Here is a 16,928-nt window from a genome sequence, read left to right as displayed (position 1 = left end):
CAGCCTTCTGAAACACCATTCCAATGGATCGGTTCCAGATAGATGAGTGGAGCTAGGCGGAGCGAAATTCATCTGGCGAGGGTCAGGTTAGCGTTACTATGCATTGATTGAATAAACTGTAATCCGAACGCACCCCTGGCTCACAGCTAGTGAGGAGGTGGGTTAATAATGACGTAAGCGATTATGATTGGCTAAGGCAGAGTCATGTTTCATGATAGCCAATCAGAGCCAGTGTTTTTACACACTTGCCAGCACACGCGCAACAGCTAAAGTAGAGATTCGACGAAACAGCAGAGGTCAGGAGCAATCCGATGAAAAGTTGGCATTTTCAAGGTGGAGATATAAGCACTACTTCAAATTCATTGTGGTCAAAGGCAAGAACGTGCATGTAATGTGTACATTATGTCCAGGAGCAAAGACTTTGTCGACATCCATTGTAAGCAACTCTAATTTAATGAAGCATCTCACACACGCATCTAAAGCTAGTGGCCAAAAACACCGATACCTCCACCACAGATGATAGCTCGCATCCACTAGCAAAGGACTCGGAGCAAAGTCCTCCAAGCAGCAAAAGCTAGATCTTTCTGCCTCACAACAAAAACCTATGACACAGGCTGAAGTCAACCGTAGGTCTGTCGATGTGCAATAGCCTAGAGTTCTCAACGGGCCTGAGAATTACAACCCGACCCGACCCAGCTCGTGGCTTTTAAAGCCCGGACCCGACGTAACCCGACACATCAACATGAATTATCTCAACGGGCCTGAGAATTACAACCCGACCCGACCCGGCTCGTGGCTTTTAAAGCCCGGACCCGACGTAACCCGACACATCAACATGAATTATCTGCCCGAACCCGGCCCGCGGCCCGACCTAAAACATCAGCTTAGGCTACGGGTCGGGTCGGCCCGACGGGACCCGTAGGTTCGGGCCGGGTTCGGGTCGAAAATATAAGCAAATGACTCGGGTCAGGTCGGACTGTTAAACCCTGACTTTATTTAGGTGAAGATTCAACACATTAGCGTGACAATTTAGTTAAAATGGTGATTTTCTCCTCTTCTGGCATATCGTGACGGAAGAACCATGCTAACTTTGGATGCAATTATCTTAGCGATACTTTTTGCAATACCCTTGATATACATATAGTTGGAAAGCTTAGTTTATAGCCGTTCATATGAGCATAACTTAATTTTGTAAATTTTACCAAAGCGACTGGTTTCGCAATGCAGGGTCACATATTTCATCAGCACTTTGCATTTTGAGCATTGCACATAACCTGTAGAATTTCCATCAGAATCCAGCACCACTCCAAACACTTTCCAGACCTCTGATTTCCCCCTCCTGTAGTAGCGACGGTGAATTCACCTGCGGCAAGTTTAGCCTACTTTTCACCAACTCCATCTTCTTCTCCAGGCTAAAGGCGTGCACGCAGCGTCTGCCCCTGCCCCTCTCCATGATGCACGTTGCACGCAGCAGCAGACTTTCTTTACGGTGAACAGCTGCGATGATGAATAGGCTAAATGTTGGGTTTTTTTCACTGAGCAGAAAAGATTAAGCCCGAGGTCCGACCTGACCCGAGTCATTTGCTTATATTTTCGACCCGAACCCGGCCCGAACCTACGGGTCCCGTCGGGCCGACCCGACCCGTTGAGAACGCTACAATAGCCTATCTTGAATTTCCCCATGGGGATCAATACATTTTCTATCTATCTATCTACCTATCTATCTATCTATCTAATAAATATCGAAAATTATGTAGCCTACAAACACCTGTCTGTTCTACTCATTTCAACTGGCTGCTCAAAACTGCTCAAAAATCCAAATTCTTTGACGTATAGCAACTTTTTTTTATCAGTAACGCAAATAGTTACTTTCCCTGGTAACGAGTTACTCTTATCATAGAGTAATTCAGTTACTAACTCAGTTACTTTTTGGAACAAGTTAAAGTAACGTTCCCAACACTGCTGATAGTCATCTACCACTTCGCTGAGTTGCTGTTTCTTGTGAAGTTCTTCCCGCATGATGAAATTAGCGGTGACACTGCAAAAAGTGCACACGCTCAAAGTGCACCATGGAAACCTGTGGTTAGTACATCACAGCTCAGAAGTGTTTCCTGTGGGTGACCTCATTAGGGGTCTTTACAGGTTCAAGGGTCTTAACTGGAAACATTTCAGACATTTCAGATGACTGCAGGTTGAGCCACAGCACATGTGGAAATTACGAGAACATTACTAATTCAAACTGTTATAAACTGTCACTGAAATAGGCAAATGATTTGAATTTCAATTAAAAGACATGTTGCAAATGCCACCTTTGTTTGTGTCAGTCGATGCTGATATTCACTGCAATGTTTTTTCACAAGCATTCAGAATTGATTGGTGCCTGCAATAAAACGTCATGCTTGAATATACAATGTGTGGCCTGCAATGACTATTCAATTGAATTTTAACCTCAGCAACAGACAACAATAACTTATGACTCAACTCATCCATTTGAAACGGTCTTAAGACACGTGTCATCGATGTGATATGCTAGGTTGCCTGAGAACAGAAAACCACAACCACATCGGTTGATAAAAACCAGGTACTGCGTAGTGCTGCGATACTGCCCCCAACCTCTGAACTGGAGACATGTGCGCCCTGCACTATCCCCTGATGCTTCTGACGATGCTTCTTCTGCACAAGCATGGTAAGTCAAATGATAATTAAAAGTCCTGACTATTTGCCCTTTGATAGCAAGTCCTGCTTAGTTGCCATTTGATAGCAAGTTGATTCATGCAGGTGCAACTGTGATTCTGTGATTGGTTCATTTTTTTAAAAGGTTGTTATGCTGAAAAGATCATTAATGGGAGGAATGTAGCAGTTGAAGACATGCAGTACATGGCATCAGTGCAGAACAATGAGAAGCATGTCTGTGGAGGCTTTGTCATAAAGCCCAACTTTGTACTGACTGCAGCACACTGCAGAAAATGGTAACTTATCACAAGATGTACAGTAGAAGAATGATATTTTTTCTTTTGTTTGAGAAAAAAGATGATGTTATCGATATCTGTGATCTATAGCCTAACAGGCAAAGTTAGTGTTGTTCTTGGGGCACACAACATCCATAAACCAGAGAAAAGAAAGCGATATTATATTGGAAAACAAAACAAAATCACCCACGTTAACTATACAAGAACCAAAACTGGAAATGACATCATGCTGTTGAAGGTATGTACCAGTGCTGTCACTCTGTGGCTCTGAAGTGACTCTCGGTCTTCATTCTGTTTTTCCTAGCCTTTGTCTCACAAAAAGTGAGTATGTAATGCTGTTTAATCCTTTGCTTATATTTCAAGCTGTCAAGGAAAATTGGCAAAGATGTGAAAACAGTGAACATCCCATCATCTGATGAGATGAAGATGAAAAATGGCACAAACTGCTTGGTCGCTGGTTGGGGTAAAACAAGTAAGAATAATGCCACAAATCGGCTCCAGGAGGCCGATGTCCAAGTCGTCGATTTCCAAGAGTGCCAGGCAGAATGGAATCAGAACAGCATCAATCAGACACTTCCTAAAAATGTGATGTGTGCCAAAGGGTTCAGAAGGAGTGGTCCAAGTTCGGTGTGTATATAAGTATATATACTCTTTTGATCCTGTGAGGGAAATTTGGTCTCTGCATTTATCCCAATCCGTGAAACACACTCAGCACACAGTGAACACACACAGTGAGGTGAAGCACACACTAATCCTGGCGCAGTGAGCTGCCTGCAACAACAGCGGCGCTCGGGGAGCAGTAAGGGGTTAGGTGCCTTGCTACTGGTCGGGGTTTCGAACCGACAACCCTCCGGTTACAAGTCCGAAGCGCTAACCAGTAGGCCACGGCTGCCCGTATATGCTAAACTGACTAATTCTAGCTTTTACATTGTCCCCGTAGCAACTTGGGGTTAAGTGCCTTGGTCAGGGGCACAACGGTGGAAGCCGGGAATTGAACCCACAACTTTCAGGCCACTGCACGCTAGCCCAGCTCCTTAACCACTACCACACCACACCTTATGTCAGAGATGTCAAGTACTTGATTTGGTATTATTTGTATGTGCTTGTTCCAGACAGACTCGGGAGGTCCATTGGTGTGCAACGGCCTGGCTGTGGGTATAGTGTCATTCAACCTGAATGCTGAAAGCTATCAAGAGATCATTCCTGCTGTTTATACTCAAATCTCAAAGTTCCTGCCATGGATCAAAAGCAAAATTGGTTCCAGTTTTGATTTGCAAGATTCTTATTTTGAGTAAATGCATAGTCATATTAACCTGGCAATAGCCAGATGAATTTCGCTCCGCCTAGCTCCACTCATCCATCTGGAAACGATCCATTGAAGTGTTGCTTCAGAAGGCTGGGCCTAATCAAAAAATGCTTGCATATGATTGAATAAGCCACTTGTCCGTCATCTATTGACGTGCTACTTCAACCACTCACATCGAAGCCAACCCGTGACGCTAATAACAGACTCACAGTCGCTTCTACGCTATGTCACATCTATGAAACTCCGCCCTCGTCCTGATTGGCTAAACCATAAAGTTGGTTGGAGAAATCACTCTCAATGGAAGAGGTCCCAGATGGATGTGAGTGAAGCTAGGCGGAGCTAAGCGGAACGACATTCATCTGGCTAGGGTCAGGTTATAGTCATATATGTGCCTGTCAGATATATCAGGTAGTGTAATGAGCAATGCAATATTATAATAAATAAAGTCTCCACATTATTCATGGATTACTGTTTCATGTCCTAATTGTTGCTTAAAAAGACTATGGTCACTAATCAGTGGTGTAGTAGTAAAATAAGAGGTGGGTAAATTATGAATTATGTGATCCCGGTAAGGTGTTCTGCTCCATGCGGTATTGATTTTTTTAAAAAGGCATTCAGATGTTTGATGATGGTGGAGGTTATTGTCCATTGTTTATAACAATACCACTGGTATTAAATGGTTCCTAGAGTGTTGATGGGTACATATTGTGAATGTGGATAGTACAATGTGATTTTGGAATGTTAAAAGATGCGATGTGAATAAACTCTTTTGAGAGGTCGATAAACTCTAACAAGAGGTGGATAGACTCTATTTCTGAAATGTGTAGGTAAACAGAGGTGAATAAAATGTTTACTTGCATTTACCCAGTTGATGGCAATTTTGATACCTAATGAAGATCAAGTCAGGAAATGTTAGGAAAAACAGGAACATTTTTTATTTACAATGATGCACATCAAGGGAGAGACAGCATGGCTTCACATAAAGATTCCTCAGCTGCTCTAACAAGCAAATAGGGATTGTGAGGATTTAAGTATCCCTCCTAGCCTGGCTAACACCAGACCTCCTCTCATTGAGATGGGGCCTGGGAACTACACATTCATTTTCTCATATTTGAGATGTGGTTTACGAATGCCCAGAGCCGTTTATTGGGCGCTACAAATGTCTATCAAATGCGTCTGTACTGTACGTAGCTCATAGCCGCTTCGGTGTGTCGCATAGACATTGTCATTGTCTTGCTGTCCCCCCTCCGTTCTGTGATTGGTTCCTTCGTTGAGGTGAAAATCAGGTCCATGGAATCCAGGCTGCCTACTGTAGCAGCATGAATAAAAGTGCAAGGCAGCATGGGGAAACCCAGGCTATATCCCTCCATTGTTGCCAAGAAATTCCGTTGGTCATCCAAGCTTACTTGGACCACACTGAATCAGATTCTGACTAATGCCAACTTGGCAACCCATAGGACCCACAACAATCTTGAATAGTTAGATGCTGCATAGACATCAGGGGTGAGAAGGGTTAATGTAACAACAACATATTACAGTTATAGCACTTTTCTTGACACTCAAAGTGCTTCACAGGAGAGGTGGAATCTCACTAAGCACCACTAATGTGTACTGTAGCACCCATCTGAATGATGCACAACAGCCATTATGTGCCAGAATGTTCACCACACACTAGTTTCAGGTGGAGAGTGAAGGAGTGACTGAACCAATTACACACTGGGATGATGATTACAAGGCCAAATTGAATGAACCAGGTTGGGAATTTAGCCAGCAAATCAGGGAACCACCTACTCTTTGCGATAAGTGCCATGGGATCTTTAACAACCATGGTAAGTCAGGACCTCAATTTAACATTCATGCAAAGGAAAACATCTCCTGCAGTACAGTGTCCCTGTCACTGCAATTGGGTATTGGGATTGATATTTGTTTGCTGGCTTTTGGCCACAGGGAAGAGGGCCACCTACTGGCCAGCCACCAACACCACTTCCAGTAGAAACCTACTCTTCCAAGGAGGTCTCTTATCCAAGTACTAACTAAGCCTCCTTAGCTTCAGTAATTCAGCAAAGTCTGGCTGCTGGCTAAAAACAAAAGGTGAAAGGCACATATGATTCTAACTGTCTCATTGAATTGCATTATGCACACTCAATTCTCACTGGTGTCTGCTATAGTGTTAATTTCGTCAGGCGAGGCGAGGAGGAAATATGTTAGATCAGCGACCTTTTTTTTTTCATGACTAAGGCGAGGCGATGTGAGGCGGCAGTAATGTCCTGAAACACTGACTAAGACTATCTTAAGATGAATTATTGTTGTGAAAAAGGCGAGACTAAAATGTTTTGCATGAAATAAGAACTAAGATAAAATCTCTCTTCATTTTTCGTCTACAAAATGAGAAGACAGAATATCTAGCTGTTATGTTTTCAAAATATTCGAATGAGTTCATGCATAGCAGCTTTCCTGTAGGCTAGTCTACGTGCTGTTGCTGCAACCCTAATGGCTGCAACACGAAACTACATGGAACAAGAACACTGGAGATTTCTGCCAGAGTTACCAACTAACTACCTAAGCTTTATGCCACAATGCTACATACCCAGAAGTTGAAGCTTCTCTCATACAAATTAACATCCACCAGAATGTCCATACGAAAATGTTCATCATGTAATGTCAACTATTTAACTAGTTAGACTGATGATGCAAAAGTTTGCTAGCAAGTAAGCTAATATGGAAAGTTAAGCTAGCAAGTTAGCTATGGCTAAGATGGAGAGTCTGTTTGGGGAATGTGTTGTGTTTGTATATAAGCCATCTAGCGAGGAGGAGTAAAACATTAATACTTTGGTCTACGACAGTGTTTCTCAAACTTTTTCAGTTTCAGGACCACTTAACTAACCCTAGTTAAAAAAAAAAGATTAGACCTACTTCAACAGTAGCCTATAATTAGTCTACACTATAGGCCTACTCACTGAACCACCTTGCTTATTGTCTTTGCACTTTGCTTATTGTGTGGATTCATACTGTATGATTTAAACTGGCATATCTTACATAGACAGTGTTGCAGAACTGTTTTTACATACAAGTTGGTTCAATATTGCAAACAACTCATCTATATTATATTTTACCACATCTGCTCACGGACCACTTGAGATAGCTTGCGGACCACCAGTGATTCCCGGACCACACTTTGAGAAACACTGGTCTACGAATATGACTGTGGTCCAGTCAAATCTTTACTGTCTATGGTCAAATCCCAGCCGAGCTATAACTGTAGCTCGACTTACCTGTGCATGTAAACATACTGACTGACAAAAAATCAGAATGAGTAATTATAACAGACGAGTAGCCCTGTGGACACACAATATTGTTGGAAAATTGAGATGTGTGAAACACTATTTGACTCAAATGGTAATCAGAAATAATTTGTTATAAAAAAAGACTAAAATGTGTTGACTAAAACTGACTAAGACTAAGATACCTTTAGTTTTCTTATGACTAAAACTAGACTAAAATGACGAGACTTTTAGTCGACTAAAACTTGACTAACAAAAATGATATTTGAATGACTAAATATGACAAAGACTAAAAAGGACATTTCGTCACAAGACTAAGACTAAGACTAAATAAAAAAATAGGTGACAAAATTAACACTAGTCTGCTAGACAACAAGTTCCAAAAGTACCAATGATTAGTTCATAGATTTCACATGTAAAATACATTTTATGCAGCCCCACCCCCAACTTGCCTGTTCATAATTCTGAGAAATTCTTGAATTGTGTGCATGTGTGTGTGTGTGCGTGTTTATGTTTATGTGTGTGTGGGTGTGTGTGTGTGTGTGTGTGTGTGTGTGTGCGTGCATGCTTGTGTGTGCGCGCTTGTGTGTGTGCATGTGCATGCATGCGTACATATGTCTACTGTGTATGTGTCATACGTATGATTACTGTGAATGTATGTGTGTGCGTGTATCTGTTCATGTACATGTGTGCATATGGAATGAGTTAACACTGATGAAATGAAATAAATGTTTAAATGCTTTCCATTACTTTTTTTCCATTCAATTTCTTATTAAATTCATGATTCCATGATTAAATCCATGATTCCATCCAAAGCCATCCAAAGGCTTTTTCTCAAGGTATTTTACATAAGCTTGTCTGATGGCCTAAACCGGATAGAGCAAGCATACCAACCACAGATGATCACAATAGCAGCACTGATCTCTGAACTAGTCATCTACCACTTCGCTGAGTTACTGTTTGTTGTGAAATTCTTCAGCCTGCATCTTGAAATTAGCGGTGACACTGCAAAAATTGCACACGCTCAAAGTACACCATGGAAACGTGGTTAGTACATCACAGCTCAGAAGGGTTTCCTGTGGGTGACCTCATTAGGGGTCTTTACAGATACAAGGGTCTTTACTAGAAACATCTCAGACAACTGCGGGTTGAGCCACTGTGTATGTGGAAATTGCCACTAAAATTGAGAACATTACTAATTCAAACTGTTATAAACTGTCACTGAGATAGACAAATGATTAGAATGTCAATTAAAAGACATGTTGCAAAGCAACTTTTGTTTGTCTCAGTGGATGTTGATATTATATCACTGCAATGTTTTTCACAAGCATTCAGAATTGATTGGTGCCTATAAAACTGCATGCACAATGTGTGGCCTGCAATGACTATTCAATTGAACTTCAACCTCAGCCTCCACCTCTTTTCTTTAATGCTTGGCTCATCTCTAAACTTAGCATATATAAAGTGACAACAATAATGATATAACTCATCTGTCTGAATCGGTCTGAAGACACGTGTCATCAATGTGATACGCTATAAGCTGCCTGAGAACAGAAAACCACAAACACCTTTCGGCTTGTAAAAACCAGGTGTGCCCCAGCAGTCCTGCAATACTGCCTCCAACCCCTGAACCGGAGATATGTGCGCCCTGCATTATCCCCTGATGCTTCTGACAATGTTTCTTCTGCACGTGCATGGTAAGTCAAATGATAATTAGAACTCCTGGCTATTTGCCCTTCGATAGCAAGTCGATTCATACAGGCTGCACCTGTTTTCCTGTTATTATTAGTATTATTCTTTTTTAAATGATATTTTTATAGACTCATGAATGATGCATTGACAGGAAAGCACTTTCGTTGTACCTGTGACAATGACAATAAATATTCTAAAGCAACAACGTTTTCTGTGGGATGAAGAGATCAGAGGACGTAGAGACAGAGGGGCCAGGATGACATCTGCCCTCCCCCACACCAGGCAGATGCAGGCTTACATGTGGAACATCTGCAAGAGTTTGACCTATTAGTGTACATTTCCAGCAAACTGCTATGGTCAGCGTGGTCAGGTGAGCCACGCCACAACATACTCTATAGAAGATGAGTACGTGTGTGTGTGCACACAGCTGCACACGACTACTGTACACTTTTCAATGAGGGAGGAGCCTGTGCTGGTGTGGGAACAGTCTGTTCTGAGGAGATTGGTATAGTTATTGCTAGACCACAGTTCAATGACTCACACCAATTAATTGGTGATTGGTAAATGCCCACAGCCCCATGCAGGATATGGTATGGTTTGTGCTTCGTCAACGTTTACTCATCACAGCGTAAATGTCACCAGCTCTCTGCAGCTCTACTGAGAAATGAGGCAGCAACTTTCTGAGAAGAGGGTCCCAGCCCATCACCACAAAATGTGATTTCATGAGATCTTGGTGGTTTCTATACAGCCTAGCAGATGAAAGACTGAGGTGGTCAGAGTTCTGTAGTCTGCCCCCAACCCCCCCCCCACACCTTCTGATTGTAAATAAGGTTAAGATATGTTTTAAAATTTGAAGGTGTTAAGGCAAGGCAAGCAGCAAACATTACGTGTCACTCAAAGAGAAGCCTGCTCTGTGAGAAAGTGCTCTGTGAGAAAGATAACCACAGATGTCTCACTGGTATAAATATGAGTGTCTCCGCAGGCACAGATCAAAGTGAACAAAGACCAGACTCAAGAACATGAGTATCCAGCACAGCCTACTTCTCTTCCTCGCTTTGGTAGCAAATGCACATGCAGGTAACCCATGTACAGACAAAAAAAAAACTAAACACACTTAATGGATGATGTATTCTATTGGCGAGTTTACTGCATGTTTACTTATGGTATGCACATTACGTTGTTGAATGATTAAGCCTTGTCAGGAGATGAAATCATCAATGGGAAGAAAGCCAAAGATGGTTCCTTGGAATACATGGCATCAGTGCAGATTGATGGCACCCATAGGTGTGGAGGATTCCTCATTGACCCCAACTTCGTTCTTACGGCTGCACACTGTGACTTCAGGTTAGTATTCCTTCAGCAGATACAATGATTCATCCAATGATGCTGCTGATGCAGATTTGTGATGCCTTTCTTCTGTTCCGCTTAGTGGTGAGATGACTGTTGTCCTTGGCACACATGGCATTAAGGGAAATGTTAAAAAACACAAGGTGGACACCAAGATTAAGCATGGATCATACAAAAGCTCCTTGACTGGAAACGACATAATGCTATTAAAGGTATTATTTATCATTTTTATATGAAATGTTGGAATTGAACATTTTAAAAGTTTTAGCTCTTTAAAGCCAAAACCAAGAAAATGAAAGTACTAAAATATGTTTTTTCTTCTATGTGAAGTTAGTCAAACAGGTGAAATTAGGCAAAGGGGTGAAAGTAGTTAATATCCCAAGAAACGACAAACCAGTTCAGCAACCCACAAAGTGCTCAGTTGCTGGTTGGGGTTCCACTGCAAACAGCAACAAGAAGGCATCAGAGGATCTGCAGGTTGTAAACGTTACGACCATTGACACAGAGGAATGCAAAAACGTGTGGAAGGAAGCAAAGGTGACTCTGCCAGCCAAGGTCATGTGTGCTGGAGGATATGAAACCAAGAAAGGGGCCTGCCAGGTTTGTACATCAGTGTATTTTGTCTGGAGTGTGTTTCAATAATAAACAATTAGTACAATATACTTCAGCTTGTGAAATACTGTACACACTCTTCATTCTCAACATCCTTTATTTTATTTCATGTACGTCAGTTATTCATTAAGTGAAACTTTTCAGATAAAATACCTCTTAAACAATTATATATCATTACCTTTTATCAGTGATTACTGTTATCCTATCCTTTAAACTTATATAAGGAGTATTGTACTTACATATAATAGTGTGGGGCAAGGGAGATCTGCCTGTAAGCCTAATTGTATTGATTTGATGTTGCAGGGTGATTCAGGGGGACCACTGGTGTGTGACAATGTGGCAGTTGGCATTGTTTCATTCAACCTCAGGCAAGACTGTAACTATCCTAATGTTCCCAATGTCTACACACAGATCTCAAAATTCTTGCCCTGGATTAATGAAACCATCAAAGTCCATTCTTGAAGGTATAGATCCAGACTTCTGACAAAAAGTTGTTTGATATTTAAACTCAACAGGCAGTTAAATTACAACACCCCTCCTGACATCCCTTCTGTGCTCCTGACATTTCTTAGATAGATAGATAGATACTTTATTGATCCCCAGGGGAAATTATAGTAGTTTATATAGTTCTTATAGTAGTAGTTTCTTATAGTAGATAATGCACTGATTACATTTGTTATTAGAGGTGTCACGCATCTCACTAAATACTCCATCTCTCTGGGCATTCAACTATTCACAAATATGTCAAATGATGTAAAAAGTAAAATCACCATGAGTGAAAGTTTCTTGCACTTCCAATAAAATCCTTATGCCTAAAATCCTGCTTAAGCACACTTATTGGTAGATTAATACTGCATTGTTTTAGAGTCCTTGTACTTTACACCTATAGAAGGACAATGACTACCTGTTTTTTCCTACTTGTCAAACAATGATACTATATGAACAAACTAAATGTTCACACTACTACTACTACATCCTGTGAGTAACACCAAAGACCTGCGTCACATTCCAAAACGACCCAAGACAGAGAACTCAAGAGTGGGTTTGTTGAATGCCAACCACATCATCACCCCAACCTCATCCCATCATCCAAACGGTCAGCAGTCATTTTGACACTGACAAATTATAAACTCTGAGGCTTATTTCCATAGACAGGTAACCACAAGTCAGAAATGGCCACAAGCGATCAGCGACATAGGTGGGCTCTCTCTTGCGTCATCCAAGTGACCGCATGTAAACCACTGGTGAGAGCGCATCTGACACAGAGAAGACTTTTTCTGATCCCAGACCAGGGAAATGTATTTGTTACATCAGCCAAGGAAAGAAAATATAGCATTGAAATAAAAAATTAAAAAGTAGAAATAATCAAGAATAATCTATGTATACAGTACATAAATGATGTATACATGTAGCCTATACTGAATATTCCACATACCCGTAGATCTAAATAAATAAATAAATAAATAAATATGGTTATTGTACATAGTGGATATTGCACACATCCAATTGACATTCATGATTAGAATACAATAATGTACATCCAGGACCTATTTGCTCTGGGTTTCAACACTGTGGTATTGTAGAATAATAGCAGGCGGAATGAAGGAGCTGTGGTAGCGCAGTCTGTTGCTGAAGGATCGGCTTGGCGTCCTCACTGTCTCGTGCAGGGGATGAGAGGTATTGCCCATGATGGATGCAAGTTTGGCCAACCTCCTTTTGTGTGCGACAGTTGTGAAACTACAGACAATGTCCAGAGTTCATATGTGAAAACAGCTTAAAAGCTCTCATCTTCATCACATCTTAGAGTCACAGACAGCCAATACCTATAATAATGTCCGGGGCAGTCTGATGACTAGAGTGGCTGGCCAGTAATCCACGGGGTAGGCATTAGGAGTATGTCTGGTGACTCAAGTGGTGAGAAAACAGTGGAAATCTTTTGTAGTTGAATCTAATGGAATATAAAGTGGCTTTATGTACTACATTTACAGGTGACCCAAACATGTGTAAATGTATTTGCCAACTGTTCTAGTGGATTATTTATTTGTCTGGTGCTCTTGGTGTGCTGTGCACACTTGATCCACAATAATATTGCCCTCTAGTGTTGCAACAGCTTAATGATGTTGTACAGTGCTATGAACAGGACATTCTGTATCTCTCTGTATCCGATTTTAAATACTGGGCAGAGAGAATTCAGCAGAACATTCAGAGGGCTGTCCAATAAAAAGTTGTTGAATCTTTTAATCAAGGAGGAGTCTGTTGTTTTTCAGATACCAAATCATTGAGCTGCTAAAAGGAGAGAGAAAACATCTTACCTCATGGGCTACCTGTTGTAAGGCTAGTGAAGCTAGTAGGATTACTAAATAACCTTGCCAGGAGTGCTTAGGACAGTAACTCAACTACACTGAAGCTGCCTAAATAAAACATTTCATTTCAAATGATTTCAAAATGTTTACTGATGAAGGCCTAAGGGCCAAAACGTTTGTTTGTTGCTAGTAAAGGAAATATTAAAGTATTAAAAATATTAAATATGTGTCTTTTGCAACAACGTATGAACACAGCTCCGATACAATATAGTGGGAATGCACCGACAGCATGTCTGTAGAAAGAGATCTCCGAATTCCTGTAGCATAGCAGCTCTTTTCCATTTCAACGTTGGAGGGGGGCAGTGTTTCTACCCGAGCACCAAACTTCTGATGGCTGTTTTACAAGCGATAAGACCTGCTCACAGTGTGGCGGAAGTGCTGTTCACCCTATTAAGAGTATGTGGCATCGAAATGATTTTTGAAATTATTTTAAAAGGTAAAAAAAACTCTTTAGAGGGTCTTAAAATAATAATAAATGTTCTTGGACCTTACTGACTAATTAATATGTCTTTATTCTCATTTTCTTCTGCAGACGTTGTTTTTTCGGTGTTTAAAGAACAACTCATGTTACACCATGTGACATGATAAAGTTTATTAATCATGAAAATAAGAGCTAGCTGGTTATTTACAAAATAGAGTTGTTTTTTGCTGTAAAAAAAGATGTGTTTTGGTTGGGAGATATAGCCAAGTCCGAGTTAGAATACAGCAAACATACTGTACCACTGAACATTCCCTGATAAACAAAACTGTGAAGACAAAATTCACGACAAACATGTGGATTTAAATAAATGACTGCCTCATAAACTTAGTGGTCTTTAGCATTTTTGTGTTTATCTTCAATTTCCCCCAAGGCAAATTGTGAGCAAATACTGTAGAGAATTTTGTATTCATCTAATCCCAGTAGAGAAGTATCCAATGAATTCAATTATAAATAAGTCACTTGTACACTGTATTGAGTGAAAGGGGACGGGGCTTTCTGAATGGTAATATAACTCAATAAGCTTGAGCAAAAAGAACCTGAACGAGTGTCAGAGGGAAAATAGTCTTCACTTGGTGAGATCTTTCAGGTATTGCACGCCTTGGCTGGTGTATTCGGTTGCTCTGGTTGGAGCTACGGAGAGTGCATGGATAGACTTCTGTACTCCTACAGACAAAGAAGGACAAGATTTGAAAATGTGAAAACCACACAGCTCACAGAATGGCACATAAACTGAAGGCATGACCAAGTGCGAGAAACACTCACCTGAGTTCCAAGCTTGAAGTGGAGAGAACTCTATTTTAGGTGGCGTAGGCAACTGAACCCAAGGGAGAAATGAGGCTTGTTAGTATGGTACAAAAGTAGGGAAATCAAAATATATTTATTTTAACATTCAAGATAATTCCGTTCACTCTATGCAAATCATAAATTGATCTGTACATTTTATTAAGGTATGAATGGGAAGTTTACAAATACTATTAGTATTGCAACATATATGAAACTATTTCATTTGACTATATATATATAATATATTATTCATATTCTGTTTAAAATCTATTTAAATATTACATGCAGCCTAGCAGAAAGACTGAGGTAGTCAGGGTTGTAGTCTGTATGGAGAAGGCATGCGCCCGCCTGCACACGCTCACACACACATCCACACAGCTTCTGAGTGTAAAAATAAGGTTAACATATTTGTACAAGTTTGCTTATAGGTGTTAAGGCAAGGCAAGCGGCAAGCATTATGATGTATTTAATTGGCGAGTTTACTTATGTACGTTACGTTGTTGAATGATTAAGCCTTGTCAGGAGATGAAATCATCAATGGGAAGAAAGCCAAAGATGCTTCCTTGGAATACATGGCATCGGTGCAGATTGATGGCACCCATAGCTGTGGAGGATTCCTCATTAAACCCAACTTCGTTCTTACGGCTGCACACTGTGACAAAGGGTTTGTATTCCTTCAGCAGATTCAATGATTGATTCAATGATATTCAGATGCTGCTGCTGTAGATTTGTGATGCCTTTTTTCTGTTATGCACAGCGGTGAGATGACTGTTGTCCTTGGTACACGTCATTAAGGGAAATATGTTAAAACACAAAGTGGACAGCAAGATTAAGCATGGATCATACAAAGACCCCTTGACTGGAAATGAAATAATGCTATTAAAAGGTATTATTTATCATCAACATTTTTATGTAAAAGGTTGGAATTGAAAGTATGGAAAGTTTTAGCGCTTCAAAGCCAAAACCAGTAAGAAAATACTAATAAATGTTTCTCTTAATTTCTTATTTTCTTCTATGTGAAGTTATCCAAAGAGGTTAAAATTTGGCAAAGGGGTGAAAGTAGTAAATATCCCAAGAAACGGCAAGCCAGTTAAGCACCCCACAGAGTGCTTAGTTGCTGGTTGGGGTTACACTGACAACAGGAACAAGAAAATATTAAACGATCTGCAGGTTGTAAACGTGACGACCATTGACACAAAGGATTCTGACAAAAAGTTGTTTGATATTTAAACTCAACAGGCAGTTAAATCATAACAGCCCTCCTGACATCCTTTCTGCGCTCCTGACATTTCTGATAGCAGTTAATGGACTGATTATGTTTGTTATCAGAGGTGTGATGTACAGTATCTCTAAATACTCCATCTCTGAGCATTCAACTGTTTCACAAATATGTTACATGATATAAAACATAAAATCACCATGAGTGAAAGTTTCTTGCATTTCCAATAAAATTCTTAAGTCTAAAACACTGACTGAAGCACAATTATTGGTAGATTAACTGTCCTTGTACTTTGTAATTTCATTCTGATGTACCGTATTTTCTGGACTATATACACTTCAATTCACTCATTTAGCTCAGATCAGTGAAGAACTAGTAGCCTAGCCTACAAAAAATGTTGGGGAGAAAACTGCTAGGAAATTATCTTCTATGTTTGCTTCTCGTAGGCTAGCTCACTTCGGATTTTAACCAGTCTGTTTAATGCCATAGGCCTACTCCACCTAAGCGCCATCTAAGTCACCGGCCAGTGAAAGTACGACATGACATGAAACATCCATAATGTCAGTGTGCTCCTTTATAGCAAAGCTCCTTTATAAACCGCAAATATATTTTATCAAGTGTTTCCTTTGAGTTCAAAAGGTGCTTGTGACAGCTGGATTCTACGAGTTTGTTTCATGCTTCTAAGCTCGGATCGTTACTATGTTTTATCAATGTTCTTTTTAAGGCATTATTTTCCAATGTTACGGCCATTAGGGCAGAGGTGCTGGTTGGACCCAGAAGTAGGACACAAGCAAAAAATGGTAACAGGTTCAGTGGAAACACCACTTCAAGAAAAACAGCAGGCAATGGCAGACCAAAAATGAAAGTCAATGAGT

General features: G+C 40.5%; 1 protein-coding gene and 1 long non-coding RNA gene across 3 annotated transcripts; one reads left to right on the top strand and one right to left on the bottom strand.

The window, feature by feature from the left end:
- Positions 1–2,621: 2,621 nt before the first annotated feature.
- Positions 2,622–12,025, top strand: LOC125300291 (serine protease 40-like). The gene is made up of 10 exons (XM_048252064.1): positions 2,622–2,686; positions 2,819–2,969; positions 3,060–3,207; positions 3,333–3,596; positions 4,082–4,262; positions 10,311–10,325; positions 10,442–10,592; positions 10,678–10,807; positions 10,926–11,195; positions 11,511–12,025. The coding sequence occupies exons 1-10, from the start codon at positions 2,629–2,631 to the stop codon at positions 11,667–11,669; spliced, it is 1,527 nt and encodes a 508-aa protein (XP_048108021.1). The 5' UTR covers positions 2,622–2,628; the 3' UTR covers positions 11,670–12,025.
- Positions 12,026–14,684: 2,659 nt separating this feature from the next.
- Positions 14,685–15,415, bottom strand: LOC125300532. Of its 2 annotated transcripts, none has more exons than XR_007194564.1 (3): positions 15,331–15,415; positions 14,814–14,865; positions 14,685–14,714 (listed from the first exon to the last, which is right to left on the bottom strand). It is a non-coding gene; the product is annotated as an uncharacterized LOC125300532 (long non-coding RNA). The 2 variants fall into 2 exon arrangements; XR_007194563.1 differs by having other exon boundaries at positions 14,687–14,714; positions 15,318–15,365.
- Positions 15,416–16,928: the final 1,513 nt, after the last annotated feature.

The sequence above is a fragment of the Alosa alosa genome, chromosome 9, assembly GCF_017589495.1.
Source record: "Alosa alosa isolate M-15738 ecotype Scorff River chromosome 9, AALO_Geno_1.1, whole genome shotgun sequence".
Lineage (NCBI taxonomy): Eukaryota > Metazoa > Chordata > Actinopteri > Clupeiformes > Clupeidae > Alosa > Alosa alosa.
Note: the sequence above shows the minus strand (reverse complement) of the source record. Positions and strands in the feature narration are given on the sequence as shown.